This window comes from Uloborus diversus, chromosome 4, assembly GCF_026930045.1.
Source record: "Uloborus diversus isolate 005 chromosome 4, Udiv.v.3.1, whole genome shotgun sequence".
Lineage (NCBI taxonomy): Eukaryota > Metazoa > Arthropoda > Arachnida > Araneae > Uloboridae > Uloborus > Uloborus diversus.
In genome coordinates this window covers 172,488,756-172,511,445 of record NC_072734.1, presented here as the reverse complement: position 1 = coordinate 172,511,445, position 22,690 = coordinate 172,488,756, and the positions used below count along the sequence as shown (strand labels likewise).

At 31.0% G+C, this 22,690-nt stretch overlaps 1 protein-coding gene across 1 annotated transcript in view; it reads left to right on the top strand.

The window, feature by feature from the left end:
- Positions 1 to 22,690, top strand: part of LOC129221000 (neuronal acetylcholine receptor subunit alpha-7-like) — a 141,132-nt gene that overhangs the window by 88,644 nt on the left and 29,798 nt on the right. Inside the window, exon 8 of the mRNA XM_054855436.1 lies at positions 18,286 to 18,395. Coding sequence (XP_054711411.1) covers positions 18,286 to 18,395 — 110 coding nt within the window. The remainder of the gene's footprint in view (positions 1 to 18,285; positions 18,396 to 22,690) is intronic.

The following is a 22,690-nucleotide window of genomic DNA, read 5'->3' as shown; positions in this document are numbered from 1 at the left end:
CAACAAAATTAAATTTTCTTGATAGAAAACTAAACTTCACATGGTTGGAAGAAACTTTTCTTTGCTGGCTAATATGTTGTATAACAATATGGTTTAATCAATCAAATGCAAGTTCTAAAGCATTCAAACTTTCTTCGGATGTGTTGGTTTAATTATTTTTAATAATCTGGTCCTCAAACTAGTTGTATTAATGTTGAACTGAGCGCGGAAAACTAGAGATAAAATTTAGCTGTTAAGAGTTCAAGCGAACTTTCCAACTATAAAAGCCAACCACATAATAAAAGATCCATATTCAAATGTTTTCTTACTTATTAATCGAAATTTTGAGTGTAAGTTTTGCAGAGAATTTGTTTTTATACAAAAAGAAAAACTTAATGTGTATTTTTTTCAAAAAGACAAGTCTTTTACCAGCGCCACTCCCTCCCTCAGCTTTCAGAATATTTATCGTCTAAACGTTTATTATTGAGTGTTGTCATGGAGTTTAGTTGTTAAGCAGCACCGCAAATGTCACTAAAAACAAGTCGTAAGAAGAAAAACTAAAAACTAAAATTGTCAGTTGGAATTATATATTTTAGGTTCATTAAATTTCACAGAAATATGCTTAAAAATGTTCAGAAGGAGGGTTCTATTTTGCAGGATTTTATAAATATTTAAGCTCTGATGTTGCATTAAGGCAATTTATTACTAAATCGTACGAAAGAAATAAGAGTTTAAACTTCAAACTTTTTTCCGTGCAATTCACAAAAATGTCTGTTAGTTGCTTAAGAGAAAACATAAAACAGGCACAAAGTGAAGCTTTTCATGTAGCATTCACCAGTGTTTTTAAAACAAAATGCTGCCTAAAAGGGGGAAAAAAGGATAAGGCTGTATATCAACTGAATCTGAAGCCACAGTGGATGAATCAAGAAAATGGCACTATTTATTTTTTACGTAATTTAAGCAATTTTCTCAGGAAAATCTAGGTGCATTTTTGTATGTGAAGATTATAAATGAAGCAAATTATCGAAATATTTCAAAACTTGGGGAAGTCACGTACATTAAGTTTAATGGATATAACTACGGATCTTTAAATAGCCCTGGTTACGTCAAAAAACATTGTAAATTATGAAGAGTTTTTCGGAATCACAAGAAAAAAAATGAAAAGAATTTCTTCAAGGAATTTGAGTGAATAAGAATAATTGTTTTCATTTGTTTCATTATCTTTTTTTTTTCTTTCATTACTCCACTATGCAAATTGAAAGTGAAGTAAAGGATAGATGGACTAAACTTAATGTTTTCGCGAACAATGTTCACGGTAGTGGCATTTCTTTTATTAACTTTATTTCTTTTTTCAGAACTGTTTCATATTTTACACAAGGTGTTACATAAATACTGGGACAAGGTTGTAGAGGGTGTAGATGAGTCAATGGTGATTCATAATCACAGAGCATCACAAGGTTCAGAATAGCTGCTTTATGCTGCAGAATAGCGGTCTGCGAGAATTCAAAAACACAAAAGTTTTCCCTTTGGGAAATTCCTTCATAACAATTCAATTCAAAAGCTGAAACCAATGTTATTAGGGCACAATTTTTTGTAAAAAATGTTTCATGCGCATTTTCTCTATGCAGGAGAAGTCTTGAACTTAAGTCACTTAGTAGCAATCGTTAAAGAAGCTTGTTTGATTGCGTTTAAGAACTTTATATACTCGAACCTGTATTTTGCGGTGGGACCGCATAAAAGAAATCGTATTAAAAAAATCGTTCGAAACTTTACGAGTAGCTAAAACATAGTTTCCGAATTTTTTTTTTTTTTTTTTTTTTTTTTTTTTGCGGTGGATAGCGATCGCACAAAAAAAAGGTTCGCGTAGAAAATAACAAAAAAATTACGAAACGACTAAGAAGGGAAACACTTGAACTGTCCGCATTTTAATTCAGTTGTAAAAACGAGGCTGCAAGTTTCTTCTTTTTCCTTTTTTCACTGCAAACGCTGCAAAGGGAATATATTCTGCGTGAATAGACGAAATACATTTTACATCACATAACTTTGTTTTAAATTTTAATTGCTGGCGGAAGAACTGATCGCCGTAAATGAGCTCGGTGTTATTCTGATGGTAGGCCGTTGCAATTTTCGTGGAATAGGGAGTGGCGGGAAAATTACGAAAATAATTAGACAATTAACAGCATAAAATATTTTAAAATTGTAATTACTTTTTAGGAGTAGTAAAATCATTCGTATAACACTAACTTTTTTACTTTTAAAATTTTTCATTTTTCTCATCAGTGTTGTTCGAAAAGTAAAAAAAATGAAAACTATTTTGTTTCCAATCCATTGTAAGAAAATAACATTACGATTTAACCTAATTTAATTTTGGCAAGCGATAAATATGAAAATGCAGCAGGGAAAAAATATGAAATAAAATAAATTATATAATTTCAAAAGCAACCAAATTATTCAAGTATTTTATTTCTGAGAGAGCATGCTTGAAAACATAGGATTTAACCATTTTTTAAATAATTTGAAAAAGTTTAATTTTTTGATAGTTATTTTAATCGGTGCGCAGATTCAATTTCAGTTTTTACGCTTCTACACATGATGTCACATGTGATGAAATGCCATTCACTGATGCCGTTAGTGCAGAGTGCAATATTTCATTCGCTTCTTTATTCACATGTACTGGCAATGCGGTTTACAGCAAAGCGTAAACATTCCGCGTGCCAAAAGTACATCGCTTGTGACATCATAAAGACCCCGTCTTTTTTCTAAAATCGTACATTTAGAAAAATTAAATTAAATATAAGTGTTGAGAGGATAAAAGTTTGGTCTGGTTCCATGTTATTGTTATTTGTTTTGCTTGTTCTTTCAATTTCCATGATGAAAGCAGTACTTTTGAGGAACCACCCCTATTTTATTTAGCTTATTTTATATTTTTTTCGCTGTTGTTGTTTACAAAAACTTAATTGCCACAAAAAAAATTCAGATTTTTTTCTGATATTGTAAGTTTCGTTCTTAGTAAAGAAAGTTATTCTGTTGTGCATAGTAGTTTTAATTTGGGGTATATAAAAGAATTATATTCTACCTATCTTTTATAAGCAAGTCTAATTTTGGATCAGAGGGGCCGTTGTACGTTTTGGTTAATAGATTTCGTTAGTATGTTTTAATAAATCGAAATTTCAGTAATTATAAAACTTGCATCTTAAGACTTTCGATATAACATGGTACACATTGCTTGATCCGCTTTACCTAAAAGTCTCGTATAACCCGGTTTTGACATAACACAAAACAAGATTCTATACAACACGATACATTTTGACCTGATTTATGTTATGCTTATGATTAAAAAGTTTAAAAAATATTTAAAAAAAAATAACTTTAAAAAAAGTATTGCATAACATGGTTTTGATACTACATGTTGCGATATCACAGTATTATATGAAGAACAGCTGTATCTTTAAAAAAAAAAAAAAGCTCGTCTGTTTTAAGATGTTTATCGGCAAATCTGAACCATAATAGATGAGACTTGTAGGGGTGTATACTATATACTTAACTGCATTTACTTGAATAATTCTACTTCGCAGCAGGATTTCTCCTTGAAACTATTATAGAGCAAAAAGACGTAAGAGCAAACTGAAATTGATCATCAAGCCAAAAAAAGGGGGGAAATTAATTCATTTTTCGGTAGTACGTTTGGATTAAATCGCTTCTCTCTCAAAAAGACAAAATAGTCTAAAAATCCATTGGATATTGTGGCATTGTCCATGCTGAATGATATAAAATAGCTTAGATCTAAATCTTTAATGGCTCATTCATAAAAAAAAACATTATGAGTAGCTACTAATTTAAAACTGAGATCAGCAATGGAAATTCAAGTACGGGTTCTTCCCGCATTTACAAGAAGTATCATTTTCAGTAAGAAGTATACTGAAAATACCATGCTTTGCCTTCAATCTTTGAGCTGAACGGAACCATTGCTCATCTGGTCAGTGCTAATTCTATATTAGCCACCAGTTTGTTTGGTACTCTTGGCTTCCTTAAGAGTTTTTCCACTTCCAGCTCAGTCATTTGGCGACAAACCTTGGCGACCAAAAGTCTGACGATATATCGCCAAGTGTCCGTCAAATTATAACACCATTTGAGTTTACATCAAAATTAACAATGATTTCCCTCCCAAAAAGAGGCAAAAGACCCCCCCTTTGGAGCATCCGAATGCAACCAAAAATGAAGGTGCAGAACTAGAGAACACTAGGAGTCTTAAGTACCAAATTTCAACTTTCTGGGACATACCGTTCTTGAGTTATGCGACATACATATGCACATACGCACATACATACATACGTACATACAGATGTCACGAGAAAATTCGTTGTAATTAACTCGAGAATCGTTAAATGTTATATTTCGGGCGTCTATACATTCTTAAGTATATATGCACGTGTGGTCGGGTCAAAAAAAGAACTCAACATTCATTCGGGGGTGAAAAAAATGTAAAATAAGGTCGATTTTTGAGTGAAAATTTTTTTGTGAATACAGTACTTCCTTTTTTGTAAAAGGAAGTAAAAAACAGTTTAAAGTGTATTTGTCAGAATAACAACAACAGCCGCTAAATATCCGTGTTGAGTATCACAACAGATACCTCGACTCGAATATCTCGTTGCTCTCCGAGGTGTGAGTAAAACAACACCTATGTTACGTGACAAATGTTTGATGAGCAATCTTAAATAAAAGAGAGAACAGTTTGAGTTTAACTTAACATCCGACCAATTATAACTCTTCCTAAAAACAGCACTTAGTGCTGTTCGTGCTATGCCTAAAATGTTCCAAAATATCAACAGCTTTTAAATAAAGTCAACATTTCCGTTTAAAATCCCAATCCCCATTATATTGTACCTGGCAATGCACCGGCTATCAAGATATTTGATTGCTCCCTGGGGGAGATCGCATGCACATGACCCAGCAGGGAGAAATTACGTAAAAAAATTGTATACAGGCGTCCCTCGTATAACAGGGTACTTCTACAACATGGTTTCGATGTTACTCGGTACCAAATTTGGGATTATTATCACACTGTTTCGATATTACACCGGTACGAAGCTTAAATTTAATACTTCATGGTTTTGATATAACTCGAATGTTATATTTAAAAAAGATGGAATTTTATTCTAGTTTAATACATTCTGTTAAAGGTTGATAACTCTAATACGTTTTTACTTCGTTTTTATGAAACTTGGTTTCGATATAACACGATATATCTTATAACATGATTTCTTTGATGCACATGCATAATTAGTATTAAAAATAAGTAAAAATGTTGTTTTTAAAGAAGTCTCGTATAACACGGTTTCGATACTACACGGAACGAATTAACCGTGTTATATGAGGGACACCTGTATGCTATGAAATATAGCTAAAATTGCTACTTTAGAGTAAAGACAATACCCAAAATAGCTTAAACAGACTTTGTCGCCAAGACCAATACTCACCAAGATTCTAAAAAATGGGCCGTGACGTACCTCAAAGGAAACCGATGCGATAAAGTTAACAGTTTTGGAATAACGTCGGCTTGAGTCTAAAAATCTTTGTATGGAATAGTTCCGAAACGGTTCATCAGAATACGTCTAATAGCATCAATAAATCACACAAAAAACCAATGTTCCCCAACGTTAAGATAAGTCTCGCAAATCTCTCAATAAGCAATTCTCTAATAGATAATCGCCGATGTTCGAGTAAACCGTAAGTTTCAACAATTAAACTCGGGCCACGGTATGAAATTTATAATATGTTTTGGCTGAACTGGATCCGGTAACTTAATCATTTTACTGGTAAGACTGTCATTTCAGGGGAATGAAGAAACAAAAAGTGGTCAACAATGAACGCTACCTACTGGAGCTTAGGGTTCATCCACTGGAGTTAGGGTTACAATTTCAAATATCAAAATACCACCAAACAGGCAATGGCTTCGTTCAAATGTAGAAGCCATTTTCAGCCGTCATACATTAACGGGCTATTTTCTAGTTAACAAAATAAACATTAATAGGTGAAAACCTGATCATAAAAGAAAATGCATTTACAATGTCCTGCTACTGGCAAAGCCCCAAAGCATTAAAAACTGATTATAAAACATTTTATCTCTAGATCTTCAAGCCAGAAATGGTAACAAATAATATTGTTCAGTTTTTCTTGGAGGAATGGACGAATTAAAATTCTTTGTGAAATACATTTATTTTGACTTCAAACGCTTATAACTTTCTTTGTAGTTGTTTTTGAATCTCCGCGCTGCAAACCTTTGTGAAAATTTTTGAATAGATTATCTTTCATGAGCTTTCCAACGCTACAAAAACCGAAAAAATCAGACCATTTTTTGGCATAGATGTATGTTTAAGTGGACGTGAAAATGAATTTTTTATTAATATATCCGTTAATTGAATTTGAATTGAGAAAATGTCCCTATTTTCAGCTTACGTATTTTAATTCGCATTTTGATGAGGTAAAAGTACCTGTAAAGTAATTAAATAGAAAGTTGAAAATTCTTAGATCATAAAATAAATTTTAAAAAAAAGAAAAAAAAAACATCTTTTTTTCGAATCAGGATTAAGGATGGGGCACAGTGAGAGTGTCCCACTCTGCCCCAACTATGTCTGTCTCACTGTACCCCACTCCGCCCCTTTCTTCTCATTCAACATTTTAAGGAGTTCTTTTAAAGCCTATCCTAAAGTGTTTTAATGATAACTAGCTGCATAGGTAGAACAATGAAAATGATCAAATGGCTATTTTTTATTCATAAAAGAAAATGGTATAAATCGATGCTTGCAAGAGTCAAAAAAGAAACATTGCTGGCCTGAAATCAGGAAAACAACGATCATTTGATTGCAAACACGAGCAACAACTTCATATCTCAGAATCCAAAAGGTCAACTGGTGCAGATTTAGAGGCTCATAGCACCATTTCCCGATTATAATCCAAAAATCCAAAAAATAGCTCATTCCCACTCCACAACTCGTCTCAATGTGCCCTACCATCCCCTATAGATTTAAAAAAAATGCTTTGTTAAAATGTAAGAGTTCCTTACATTTAAAATGTATTGCTTCTAAAGGAGGAATACTTCAAATTAAAATGTTACCTTTTTTTCTTCCGCACCGCCTCTAAAGTTAGTTGCACGATTTTAGAAAAAAAATAGTCTGATAGCCAAAAGGTATTTTGATTCGATGTTTTCCTTAAAAACTGAAAACTGTTGCCATTTCTACGGAGCGATTATTTCACTTAAGCTAACAATCGTGTTTGTTTTTGTGCAAGCTTTTTTTTTTCTTTAAACATTATCTAGAACGCAAAAGTTTTCCGAAGAATTTTTACGTTGAACAAAACGGCTTACGTATTTTTGAAAAACATATGCATTTCATACGTTTCTGTGAAAGTTCAAAATCTGGTAGGTGTTTGCATTGGCTTGAGAATATTAATCCGTAAAAACACACTAAAGAGCGCTTTTCATGTGAGAAAAAAAATCGATTTATTAAGCCCACATTATTATTATTATTAATATTATTATTTTTATTATTAGAATGTAAAAAAAAAAGTTTCTTCTAGATACCAGGATACCCCTCAATATTTGTAGACTTGTGAATAGTAATATACTGAAAAAATTCTCGTTTCTTATTTCAACTGAAAGAGGGTGCTCAACCCCCCTCCCCCAAACATCGTAAGTATGGGGAAGGGGCTAAAAAATACATTGAACTTAAAAATCAATGCTATATTATTATCTACGAGAGTAATATGCATATGCATTACAATAAAATAATTATTTACAGAAAAACCTCGGAGGAAATTAAGTGTTTCTAAATTTGACATTTTCTATGTTACGGCTAATGTTAATATAAAGAGTCATTGAGCACCCTCTTAAAATTTGAGTAAGAAACCAAAACTTTTACAGCATAACCTATTAGTAAGTCTAAAAAAATAGGGGGTGTCCTGGACGCTAGCTGAAAAAATGTTTTTTTGAACAACCCTGATGTAGAAACCTATTCCGCATTGAGCCATATGAACGCAATTCTTAAAGAAAAAATCCTTTTCAATCTTTTACCAGAGTTAAAAGAGCGCGCGTCCCATCCTTTGCAAGCGCCCGGAAAAAAAGTGTTTCCTCCCTCCTGTAAAATTATCATAATGTGGCTTACGTTCCTCTGGCTCTGAGGTACAGATATTGCCCTTGAAAACGGCGAGTGAAAAGTGGTATAAAGCAAAAACGCGGAGTTTCATATCTCGGTGAATATTGGTCATACTAATGTCAATTTTCTTGTGTTTGAATTGTTTCTTGATGCTTGTGATTTTACTATGTATGAATGGGGGACGTAAGGACCATATAAAACGTCAGTTTTCGTATTTTTTGACTAAATTTTCTTTCGCTTCACAAAGTTTAGTGTCTTTACTCTGCATAACGTTCAATTATGTGCATAATTCACTGTTTTATCTAACTCCAAAACCAATAAAATATTGTTTTTTTTTTATAAATATTGTGTTTATCATTAAAAATTGCAAGCTGAAGCATATCTTTATGCAGGATTTAAAATTAAACATAACAGTGTTCTTCTGTTACTTTTTTCCCCATAAAATATGAAAACACTTTCTTTTTAAAAACGTGTTTATCGATTTTGCTTGGTCTTTTCCCCCCTTTTTTTAAAGGTACTTTCATTTTTAATCAATTAGCCTCAAAATATTTTTTTTTTCACTTCATGTTTGATTATTTGCATCGACTTTTTAAAACAGCTTACAAATGAGCGAACAAAATTAATCAAGCAATTTTTGCACATTAGCAGGCATGCTTTTTTTTTTTTTTTTAAACAAGAACTTGAAAATGAGGCATTTTCTCAAAGTAGATAGTTTCCGTAAAGTAGAATTATCCGTCATTCAAAACTAAAACCTTATCTTAGCGTTTAGCATTTTCCTTAAATTGCCCCTAAAGAAATGATAATATACATTTTTGAGTTTCAGTGAGGGATTCAGTAATTTAAATTTTCAAGCCTATGATGTGGCTGGAATGTTTATGTGTATCTTAATGAACATTTGTCTTAATGAACATTTTATCCAAAAAAAAATCAAACAATGATTAGCATTTTTAATGAACTAGTAAAATGGGCGACCTGGTGAATTTTGGTCACCAAGCTTTGACAAAATTGGCACCAAAATTTAGTTTTCAAATCTGATTTCCATCTGGCGCTATTGGCGATATTAGTAGAGTGGACGACTAACATTTAGTCGCCAAGCTTTGACAAGTTTGGCACAAAAAATGAGTTTTCGAAACCTGGTTTCCATTTGGCGCTATTCAGCTATGAAATCCATTTAAACGTGTTAAAATCGCGGAAGTTTAAAAAATGAATCTCTGTAAAACACGTTTTCGCATCTGTTCGTGAGAAACCGAGGCTGGTATAAACTGTTGGACAAACTGAATTTTGTATGTGTGTTCTTGCTCAATCTAAGACACTATTATATTGCAGCTTTACTATTTATACACGTTTCATGTAGTATTGTACAAATTTAAATCACGGTCGCTAATAAAAACTTACGTAACGTTTACTTTTGGAATAACTATTGTCTAACTTCACCATATTTTGTGTGTGTAAGAAAATATCTGAAAAGCTATTCATAATAGACGTGTTGCTTCTAACGCTCGTTCAGGAGTACACGCACTCATCCATTCTTTTAACTAAAAAAAAAACATTGATTATTTAATAGATGTAAAAAGAAGTAGTGTGGGGTCTAAACCAGCTTTTTTAAATCATGCGATGGCAATTTTCTGTATTGGCAGAAAAACCGTTTTGTGAGATTTTACATCGATTACATAGATCTGTGACTTGGAAGTTTTTTGCCTGTCTGTGAGCCTAAACCAAAGTCAACCGTACCTACCGTGAATAATACAATGTAACAATCGATATGGGTTGCTTACTAAAATAAAGAAAGTGTAAGAATAAATTTATGCAACATAAACATTTAAGTCCACTATAGGTCCTTGATTAAAACTTTGAGCTGATTCCCCCCCCCCTCCCCTTTTTTTAAGTATCGATTTGTATTTATGTTTCATTCACAAAGCAAAACATCAAACAAAACCAAAAAAAAAGCATTTTAACGTGCTTCTTTTTGCAAAGAAAGCTATTCTTATAAGAGGGTTTGATAAATCCTAATTTCTCGAGAGAAAATAAGAACAACGCCAAAAAATGTTAACTTAATTAAATGCTTAATACACATTGCTTAATTGAGGCATTATTTATTGAATTAAGTTACGGAAAATCTATTAATTTATTACTGAATTTATTTTCTGAGGTAGGAGAATGTAGGGCAAAGTGAAATGGTGAAATATTTACTCTGCTTTCGGCTTCACCCATCTGGTATTATTTTATTTATATAGTACCATACGTAGTCTATTCCAGTTAGGAAAAAAATACCGCAGAATAAAGCATTTGGTAATACATGCAACTTTAAAAAACTGATACTCATATTGTAATAATTTGTTGTAAGTCAAAAATTATTTTTGTTATTATAAAATGATTAATTACTTGTTATTAACGTTTTAAATATTAATAGAGACCTTCTAATATTCAATGCAGAAAAAAGTTAATATTGAGCTTATTTGTATTTAAAATAAATTGTACAATTAGTCAAGTACATACGGGGCAAAGTAGATGGGGCAAAGTAAAATGATGTGTTTCCTTTACTCACTCAATCATTTAATATAAATCACTTATGTTTTAATTTATAATCCATTTACATTCATTCATTTGTAATTCACTTATTTATTCATTCATTCACTTGTTTTCTTATTCATTTATTCTTTTACTCGCTCATTTATTTTTCTTTATATATTAATTGATTTATTAATTTAATTTATCGTTTTTTGTTTTATTATATTTTCATTTATTCATTCAAACTTTTATTTACTGATTCTTTTGATCGAAAATATGTTTCTTAATCAAATAGAAAATATATCATTAGAAAAATATTTTATTTTTCACTTTGCCCCTATGGAAATAAAAGTGAAAATTGTCCAACTTTTTTTGAAGGCTCAAATTTACTGCCAAAAATAAAAAAAAATACCGTTTCAACGCAAGTTTTATTGTAAAACACAATGTTCTTTCATTATGCACTGTAACTTTCAAACTAAATTTCCGATTTGTTCATTTTGAAAAACCTCAGTCATCTTATCCATTTCACTTTGCCCCACATTACCCTACTTCGCTAAAAAAATTGAAATGCTCTTTAATTTCTTCACTTCTTTATCGATAATGAACGTAGCGTTTTGGATCAACTACCCTGATTTTTATTCCATTACGCCTCCACATGGTCGACTTTTCGACCAACGGATATTAATATCTTCGAGTTGCCAGAAAATTTGTGGCTTAGAAATTTATTTATGATAGGCTTATATAGTTTAAAAGTAGTAACAACGTATGCCATTATTGCAAGGAATGGCATTTTGATAAAACGTTTTTCGTTTATCACCTGTAATGTATCAAAGAATTTCTTGTTTCTCTAGCATTCTAAATTTATAAGAATGTATCCAGCAACGCCATATTGGTGTTCACCTGGCGAGAATTTTTAAAGAATATTAATAGTTATTGCGCATCTTCAGTTCGAACTAAACCATAAAACGTTATTAAAATCACATAAAATTAAACTGTATTAATACAATTTGAAGCAAATATATGTGCTATCTGCGAAAAATCAAGTTATGATTGTATAAGACACAAAATCTTTTTCTGAAAAGTTCCGAGTTTTCGACTTAAAGTTTGAAATATTAATAAAGTTAATCCTTTCAAATAAATAGATGATAGTGTTAATTTTAAGAACAATAATTTTCGTAAGATGTCTGCAGAAATTTATACAAAACAGGCTATTCTAAGACAGACCAATCAAAAATTCCGAAGATTTTCTCGATATCGATGTAAAAAAGTAAAATAATACTTCAAAAATTAGTCTCCACAATGAACGCACGGACTTTGATTTCAACTTTAACATCATTTCTTCAACTCACTTCACCCACTTGCCTTAGTAAAATATATTGTTTTAAATATTATACTTCAGTTCCTTCATTGTAAGAAAATTTGCTACAGTGAAAAAAATCTGGAAGCTTTAATCAATGCTGCTCTTAAAAGAATCATTAACCGATAATCTAAGCAGTGCATAAGCACTCTTGGTAGGTTGCTAACTTTGTCAACTCCTAGGTTTGTCGGGATCTTAGTGTCTACAGATTTTCCGCTTTTGAATTAATTTTTGAGTGTATTCCCTTTAGAGTATGATATGTGATACACTTGCAGACTCCCACGTTGATTTATAAAGAGTTCAGAAAATGCCCATCTTTAAGGGGGCTCAATTGCCCCCCCCCCCCCTTAGGCTTTGAAAAATTAATGTTTTTTCATTAGTGGGAGGGAATTTGGCAGTTTTTCGATCAAGTTTGCTTGATTGTACACCTCCCCCAGGAAACCGGAAGTGAGTCTTGATCAGGAGGTTGAGTCGCATATTTTTATATTTAAGGCTAGTAACGCCCACAAAAATGTCTTGTTTAGGTCCTTCACCAGGTGAAGCCTCCTCTTGAGGTGGCCAAAGGGGTTTCAGGATTTTTGTTTGTTGTCTGTGCTTCTTTTTTAGCATTGAAGTTCAATAAAATAATTTCTGCTCTGCATCGAATGCAAGTAAATTTCTAGCACCGTGTGAATGTTTACAAGTGTTTTTTTTTTTAAATATTTCTCGAGTTTTTTATCGATTTCTTCTGTGTATTTTAATTAAACTCTTGATTTTTTATCTTCTGTTATCTTTGTTCTTGATAATTTTTAGGTGTATTCGGAAGTTGGCTTTCCCCCTTTTTTTTGTTTGCTGTTTGGTAGTACAGAAAATTTAATTTGGTACACAATGACAGCATTGCTTGCCCCACTCATTTTCTGTTTGGTAACCTTAGTGACTTAAGTTGGTACATGACTGCAGCATTGTTTGTTCCAATCTTTCTTTTTTATTTCTGTTTGGTAACCTTCGTGACTTTTAAGTTGATACATGATGGCAGCATTGCTTGTTCCACTCAATGTTTTCTGCTTAGTAGCCATCGTGACTTTTTAAGTTAGTATTATGATGATAGCATTGATTGTTCCACTCTTTTTTTTCTTTTTCTTTTTTTTAATGTTTGATAACTTTTGTGACTTTTAAGTTGGAGTTACATTGTGCCTCCGAAGTATCTCCACAAAATGTCTGTGAGAGCATGGGGCAGAATGTTGCTATTTTATGACATACGTTGTGTGCAGACCAATTTTATGACTTTTAAGACTGCAAGGAAATTTTGCATAAAAACATTCCCCTATAATTAACATAATGTTGAAAAAAAAGGAGTAATCCCACTTCCGGACTACTCAGTATATAACAGTAAATCTCCAACATTATTTTGTACAAATAAACAGATTACTGAATGCACGTGTTTCGAGATTACCGGGAACCCCTTTTTCAATTCCAAATTGTGAACTTTTAGCTCAGTAATCTGTTTATTTGTGCTAAACAACGTTGGATATTTTCTGTTATTTCTCAGCTCGAAGGTATTTATTAATTACTCTGTATAACACATAAGTTAATAGAGTCAATACTTTAAATTCAATTTCATAAAAAAAAAGGTTTAACTGCTTTTTTTGAAAAAAATGTTCAACCAATTTTACAACTTTTAATAAAAAAGGAAATTTCTAAAAAATATTTTTCTTTGACTCATAGTCAAGGGGTTCCTCCAAAATACAGTCCTTATATTTACAATTCTTTGAGGGGGTACAAAATGGCGGATATGTAGCCTACTGTCTATATCTAATGAAGCGCCTAACCAGCATGAGCGTAATGCAGCGTCGTGATTACGAAAATGGCTTTTGGGGGCAGCGGAGTTATTAGCAGGTTGCAACCTTTCAAGAAAAGGCTTTAATGCAAATCGTTGGGACAATGAGTTGTGACAATGAACCATCAATTATCCAAGAACTTTATTTGTGGTATTCAGTACTTAAGAAAGTAAGAGAACAGGACGAGAGGCAATTTGGAGTTTCATAAAATATTTGAACAAAGGATGCTCGCTTTTTTCTGCTGCGAAACTGAAGTTCATTAATTCGGTCCCTTTGTTGGTGGGAATATGTTGAATACAACAATGATATCCTAAACAGTAAAGATGTCAAAAAGTAATAATCCAGTACTTAATAAAATTAATAGTGCAGGATACGTTTTAAAATTAATGGATTTGAGATGGCAACATACAAAGAAAAATATATCATTAATGATTTCCGTCGCCTCTTAGGAACTTTTTTTTTTTTTTAAAGAACGTAATTTAGTAGGAAATTATTTTTACGTAATTAAAGCGTAATAGTAATTGTTTATCATCAAAATATCCCTCAAAAAAACAACCTTGATTACAAGAAATTTAAAATCTGCTTTGCGTATGTATATATATATATATACAGGGTGTCCGCTAGAGCCCGTGGCCAGCTCAATTTCTGAGCAGTAAGTTATAAAAAGAAGTCAAGGTGTAATAAAGTTGTCATGCAAAGTGCAATTAAGTCGCTTGCAGCCCCCTCTCGTAGTAAAGTTCGAACTTAGTGCTATTATCTCAGAAACAGTACGAGATACTAGAAAAAAAAACATCTACAAAAAGCTGTTTAGCTGTATGAAGTTAAGAAAAAAGTAATCTTTCATTCAGTAATGTTGCAATAGTGGGCTTAAAGTCAGCTGTGATCGTGTTGAACAACGCTGCACTTGCCAGAAATGAACCCCCTCTATCTGCAATGCTCAAAGTGGTGCATTTCAGCAAAAACGCACATTTAGATACAGGACTGTACTTTTCACTGCGCATGATTCGACGTCGTGGGAACACGCTGACAACCTAAGTTATTCAAAGTACCTGCAATGTTGGTAAAATGTCTGCATACCTCCACTCTGTGATGTATTATTACCAAAAAATGTCTAAGTGTTCACATCAGATGAACATGGAGGCCATTCTCAGCAATTACCATACCCGACTACGTGTATCATTAATGTAAAAAACGAACACTATTTTTAACATTATTGTGTGGAAAATCTTTCTTTTTTTATCTGATTCTGCACAACTCTTCAATTGACATCTTTGACAAATCTCGTACCACCGTTTTTGAGATAAGAACGCTAACTCCAAATTTAACCAACAGATGACGTTGTAAGCGGTTGTATTGTGCAGTGCATGGTAACTTTACTAGATAAGAGCAAAAAAAATGCAATTTGTTTTGCATTCTTTCTGTCAGTGAACTATTCAAAACATAGTATGTAGAACTAAGATTTTTCTTTAAAATATCTATTAAACCTCCTTTGTCTCCAAGCATATTTAGTTTTTATGTCCCCGTCGCTATTGGAAAAAAAAATCCCTTCAAAAACGAAGATTTATACTCAGCTTTTAAAACTCCAACTACTTCTTCCAAAAATAAGATAAATGAATGCTCCTAAACATAGGTGCTGTTCCAATGAGTTCGATTTTGTCGGAAAGCCGTGACCAGCGATTTGATGTGGCTGAAGGGAAATATTGCTACATCAGTCACAGCTCAATCAGAGAAGTTGTATCGTTTCTTTTCAACTGACCTTTAAAAGTTCGATTTCATTACGGTTACGTGATGCTGCAAAAGTGAGAAGGTTTATCGCTGCTGAAAGTGGACGAAAAATGCTTTGTCATTTCGGGAACTATTTTCTTCCGCAGTTTAGATTTCGTATAAGATGGCGTCCGGCTGAGGAAATGGCGTAAAAATCCAACCGGAATTCTAAAGCGCGTAAAGAAATCGTTGAGAATACAAAAATATCGTTTTACTTTTAAATTATTTAATCAGAATTGTTTTATGTCGATATAGTATAAACAAATTGCAGTGATTAAGCATTCTTAACGCATTAAAGTAGTCAAAACAAAAAATTAATCTATTTAATTCCATAGAAATTTCATGTTGATGTTACCAAATATTATTTTCCAGTTGTAGCAAGCAAAAACAATGAGTTAATAACAAAAATTAGGATGTTTCAAGGCTTTTTAAAAAGAAAAAAAAGTTTCAAAAATATTTGAAAAGAAATTAACAAAAAAGTAGTTCTTGTTTGTTTGATGTTTCATGATGTAAAACTAAGCTCATTTTTCCAAGCAATATTTTCTTTGAAATGACTATTAATATTTGTTTTGTACAGGGTGTTTATAAAATCCTGTACTGTTAAAGAAAACTCTTCAAAAAGAAACATACTTTCGATTATAGCATATCTCTTTTTTTTTTACTTTTATCCTTTTTCATAGAAATTTTCTTTACAACTTTAATGCACATCTCTAAGTATTTTTTTGCAGTTCTGAGAGGATTTAGATGTCTCTCCTCTTCGCACCAGACACGAACGCTGCACCGTTTACCTTTTGGGTGTTGAGGGTTTGTTCTATAAGGATCCTTATATCAAAACACACTCTCATAATAAGATTAGCCATATGTGTTAAAAACCAAAGGTAGTCAGGGTTGACTCTTAAAGCCCCTCTTGCGGCGCTCGTTATTTTTTTTTTCTTTTATAGACGCCATTTTCAGTTTTCGATGTTAGCACCACCTACACGCCTTTGCAAATATTGTACCAATGGGGGGAGGGGGTGATACGCTAAGGATCAAAATAAAATATGACAGTTAATAGTTTTCTTAATCTTTATTAGTACAATACTTGCACCTTGCAAAATAACACCCTATATATTTCTCAAATAACATTTATTTGCTAAATACAGTCTCTGACCACAGATTGTATGTAAAGGCGAACATCTTGTATGCAGGCGGAAATGAACGAATCTATTAGTTTTCAGGGATGTAAGATTTTCAGGTGGATTTTAGCATCTAAATCAAGCAGAAACTAATTCAAATGAGCGAAACACGCGCATCAAATTTTTACTTTTCCCTCTCATTCTGATAGACTCGTCTTAACTGCACGTTGGCCAATTCCGTACACTCCGTGGTTAGATTGTACTAGTGCTTAAAATTATTTGTAAGTTTAAGGGATAGTCTTGCTCATTGCGTTAAAGCTTTCACACAGTTTTTACATGCGCTATCTCTTCTTCTCGAATATTAATAATACGACTACTGAATGTAAAATAACGACCAGTGTTATAAATAAAATTACTCAAAAACACTTAATATATTTCAAATCAATTAACAAGTTAACAAACAAAATTTATTAAAGACATTACTGGCAATTGTGGTGACGCAAATTCTTCCAAATTCGCAATGAGTCTTACCGGCAATTAATCTTAGTAAACGTTAACATAGAAAATATCCTAACATAATTTTGAGTCAGTAGACTTTTTCTTTGCATTTGTGATAAATCCTTTACAAACAAAAAAACAAGAAAGTGTGACTGTAATTCATCAAGATAACTGTATATATTTTAAAAGTAACCTGTTTTTGAAAGACCAAAAAATATTTTGTTTAGACTGTTGCCTCCTTAAAAATAGCACCTTTTGGGCAAGTAATTTGTGTTTCACATAGTTATAGAAAGCTTGTACTTGTATTACAGTGATGCCAGCTTCTTTAGCATGGTTCGTACAAATAGATACCCCTTGTGTTCCTGCATGCTACTTGCATGAACAAGATAGCTGTATAGCATTTGTCTGGTTTTATTGTGTATTTACGTGTAATTTTAAATAGCAACGTGAATAGCAAAGGAAAATGCGATATTTTGAATCCAAGTGTTAAAAACAATTAAATTTATACAATTTTAGTAATTTTGAATTTTGTAAATTTAACAATCCTCCATAATGACTCGCAATAAATGAAATAAGTTTTTATGGGGGTTTTATATCAATTAAGTTAAATCCGAAATAGTTTTGAAAAGTAGAGTTAATTTTATCTCTCCTTAAAGTTGCAATGTTAAAAGAAAGAATTAAAATACATAACCCCCTTTTTTTAATCTTTTTAAATGCTAAATATAAAATGCATTAATTTTAATATCAAATGCATTAAACACATCTCAAAAAATTAATACAAGATATAAAAAGGTTGTTCACTTACAAAATAGACCCTGAAATATAATAAAATAAAGAATTATGAAAATAATGAAATGAAGATTAATTGAACGTAATGACATAATTTGAAACTAATTTCCCTTTATTAAGCTTTGGTCTAATTGGCCCATCCATTTTTCAAATAAATACAAAAGTTTTAAAAAACGTGTATTCTTTAGCTAAATTTTAACTTCAAGAAGTAAAATTACAATAAAATGGAATGCACAAAGTATTTTAAACTGTTTATATTCTTGTAATCAATAAGATGTTAATTTTAATGTTCTTATTCTCTAATTCAGGAACATATTTCGCATGTATAATGATTATGGTGGCATTCTCTGTTGTAATGACGGTCGTTGTTCTAAACTACCATCACAGAAATTCGGACACGCACGAAATGCCTGAATATGTAAGTACTTTTCAAATTTTCATAACTCAAGTTTACTTACCACTTGTCAGCGTAATGTATTCCATATTTTTAGTTTGTGCCTCTGTTTTGTTTTTGTTACTATTGAACCGACTGAAATCAAAGTGTATAAGGAAAAGAACTCAAAATGTTTCTGGAAAATAATATATTAGTCGAATTTTAGTCAATAAAAGTAAAGAAATAAATACACTTAATATATAGTATCTATGAAGCAAAAAATAGTTTGAAATATTGGTGAATTGAGTATTAGAAACATAGGTGTTGATTGTTCTGATGTCATTCATCTTCTAATTTCCTTATATCATTTTAATTGCGTTGTTACGATATTAATAAAAAATCTTGTCGGGGATTCAAAAATTCACTAGTTAAGAACACTATCGATGCCAAATAACAAACTGCAATTCCACATGCCATTATAATTAATATTGTAACTTTACATACCACATACTAACTTCAAAAAAATGCATTCCCATTTTAAAATACATTTAAAGCCTTTCTTCTTTTTCCTGTGCGTCCTACAGTTACAAATCTTTACCCTCCCCACCACGACTTAAAGAAAAAAAAAAGAAATGTTTTTTCAACTGTAAATGTTGTTCATTCTTTTACGAATTTAAAAAAAAAAAAGATAAAATGCCTGCAGAATATACCTGGTCCTGAATTGAAAGAATACACATACGAATCAGAACGAAACACATACACTCATGCTATAGAGAAATTTGTAACTAATATTTTAAATTAATGAATAAATTTAGTATGTTAAAGAAAACTGTTTAGTTATTATAGTTATTTTTAAAATAAAAAATTAAATATTATTATCCGTTTGCATTAAAAATAACTTTTGTTTGTCATACTTCCTTTTTTTTTTTTTTTGAATAAAAGAGATTCATATAAAGAAAGATTTTAATAACAGCTCTTTTTCCTAAACATCGCAAAACATTGTCATTTAAATTTATTTCGAGAAAGCTCTCTTAAAATGCATCCAGAGAAAAATTTCGAAAATAAATGAAATTTCCTTTTTACACTTCAAAACAATCAATACCTTTTTTTTTTTTTTTTTTAATTATTATCTTCTTTTTTTGTGTATTATTTCGTTGAAAAACAAACTTAAAATAAAATTTTAATAATAATTTCAATAATTCTTTTCATTTTTGAAGGCCGTTAGCATTTTAAAAAATAGCCTTTTAAAGACTTGATAATATTTAAGGAACGAATTCAAATGAATTTTTTGCGTTGAATCACTTATTTTTTTCCTACCTCATTATTAGCCAGTTTCAAAGTCATTATTTAATTGTATTTTGTAATGAAATTTTGTCGGCATTTTTGTGGCTTTTAATAAAGCATTCTTTTTTACCGCGTTTTTTAACAAACGTTTGTTAAGTATTTACCTAAAATCTAATTGGAAACGTCATTCCTTGAAACGCAGAAGTTTTTTCAATAATAAATCATTTCGACACTCTATTATTGAGCATAAAAATGAAATATAAGTAACGATTAAGTAAAACTGTAACTTATCTATCAATGGAAGTTTTATAATTTCACTTCAAGGCATCATTCAAATTTAAATCAACGAGTGTGTGCAAATTAATAAAGGAACAAAATATGTAATGAAAATAAAAGAAGACTTTTCAGCTCACATTGAAAAGTCATCTATTTAAAGCAATCCCTTGTTAATAAAGATAGAGATCGTAATGAACAAAAAATTTTCTATTTAAAAAAAACGCAAATGTTTGACTTGTATTTTTGGAATATGCATCATCGTAAACGGGAATATACGGCTCAATTTGTTGACTTTAATGTCATCTAAATGCGATTGGAAACTCCTCTAGCACTAGTTTTAGATGTCACATATCAAGACTTTAAAAAGTATAGTGCTATCATTTTTAAAAATGTTACCTAATTTCAGAATGAAATGACAAAAAAAAACTTTTTTCTGTAGTCATAGCATTAATATAATATTTTGAAATTTATAAATATAAACATAGTTTACTTTAAAAAGGAACAATTTTCACATAATGTACTGAGCACTGTTAACATTTTTTAATGCACCTTCAATTCAGTGGGCATAGTGCATAAATCAAATATTAACTAATCAATGTATTTGTTATATTTTTAATCCTCTTGCATTTTCAAAATATTAACATAATTTACAATTAGATACTTAATAACATTAACATAGGAAAGAGCGTTGCGGAAAATTAGTACTGAGAAAAAAATAACTTCAATTTCAAAGAAAGCATCGTATTTGTTAGATTGCAACTCGTCTTGGAAAGCTCAAAAACGAACTCTACAATAATGTCTCGTTTCATTTAGAATGAAATTCTTGTTTCTGTATCATTGCTATCAAAAATCCAAATTTAGTTCATCCTGCAAATAACACTTCCATTTTGGTCGAATGAACAGGTTGCTTTGTACTTGAAAAGGCAAGTTTGCTAAAACAACAAAAGGACTTAAAAGTACTTTTTGTAAAAAAAATAAATAAATAAATAAATAATTTAACAAAAATGAGGGATATTTTTCTTTAAGCTCATTTTTTCTCAATAGTATGCAAGTTTTGAATTTTGTATTAATAAATCGCTATTTTAAAGTCAAAGGAGATTATGTAACGGAGTTTTTGCGCGTAGATTTTTTTAATTTGATACGAGCGCAAAATATCCCGATTAAAAAATTGTTATTTTACAATTAGAGATTTTTTTATTTTAAGTTGAAAACCTTGGGAGTTGTACTGAATATAACTGACTACTTCAAATATTTTTGGTAACATTTTCATTAACTCAATAGTATAATTCCGTTTTTCTTTTTGATTTTTTAGTTTAGAATTATTTTTTGCTACATAAATTTAAAATTGTACCCTTTTCGAATATGTTTTGCTGCTACTTTTAAGGACGTATAGAAAGTTTATTTTGCATTTTACATCAGTAAAAAATAAATTCATTTTCTAAAACAAATCAATACAACATTATTCCTACGACTACATCATAATGACATTGCAACAATAGTTTCTTCACATAAAATGCGTTTACTAAACTATTAATACTCACAGAATATCATTCATGCATATATAATGAATTTTTGCTAGAAAACCTACTATGTTTTGCAGAGTATTAGAAAAATAAAGGAAGTTGCAATAATTAATTAGTTTCCTCGATATTACGAAAATCGTCCTCTACTATTTTGCTCTACTGTTACTGTCTGTTTGGAGTTCTAGTTCTTGTCGAAGAAAGAGAAAATCGTGAACCTTATCTTAATATACTTTTTAACCTAAGTTTAGCGTTAAGTTTTAAAATAAAATAATATTTTTTCTCGTATTGGCGTGTACTGAAGCTTTTTTTTTGACGGAAATGTAGAGCTCTTTGTATAGATGAACTGTATGAAAATAAGCCATTAATTTGAAGAAACAATTTTTCAATTATAGCTTAAGAGAAAGTTGCTCTTGAGAAAAGAATGACCACAGGTTTCATTTCTAATTTAAGAGCATTAGTTTCAAACAGCTAATATTAAATATAAAAACTGCGATTTAAAAAAATAGAATGAATACTTCTGCAGGAAACCGATTCTCTAGAAACATCTAAAGCGTATTTTAACCCTAGCAACAAAGATCACCGGGTTTATTAAATGACACTTAATTTTGTGTTTATATCCCTTACTATGCCATTACTATAAAAATAAAAACAAGACAGCATTTCAATCTACAAATGCTTTAATTATCATTTTTATGCCTCATTTGATTGATATTTATAGAGGAAATAACACAAGATGGGCTAATTAAGAAGCTTTATAATTACCTTATACTAACAAATCAATCCTAATTACCGATTTATCACAAAAATGGAGCAATAATTAAATCAACTTCAGCAGCGCTACGCATAAACGGAAAACTTTCATAGCATTTTCTAAAATACATCGATCAATTTATGTCATTAGTACATTATTTTATTTTAGTTTATTACGGCATAAGTTATGTCTTTTAAATACTTCCAGCCCAATTTGTTTTCCATATACTTTATCTACAGCACTCTACATTTTTAAAACAAAAGTTTTAAGCATGAGTTTTATAACATGTTGGTGGTTTTAGAAAAAATGCTGCTTATTGTTACTAAAAAAATCCAAGGCATTTTATGCTTTGAGATGGGGTCATATTATTATTTGTCATTTTACGCCAAGAAAGAACATCTTTATTTTTCAGTCGGCTCTAGCAATCCACAGTATTTTTAAACTTTGTTATTAATTTTATGATGATTGCAGCATTGAGCGCAAAAATTGAGCACATGCTTTAAAGT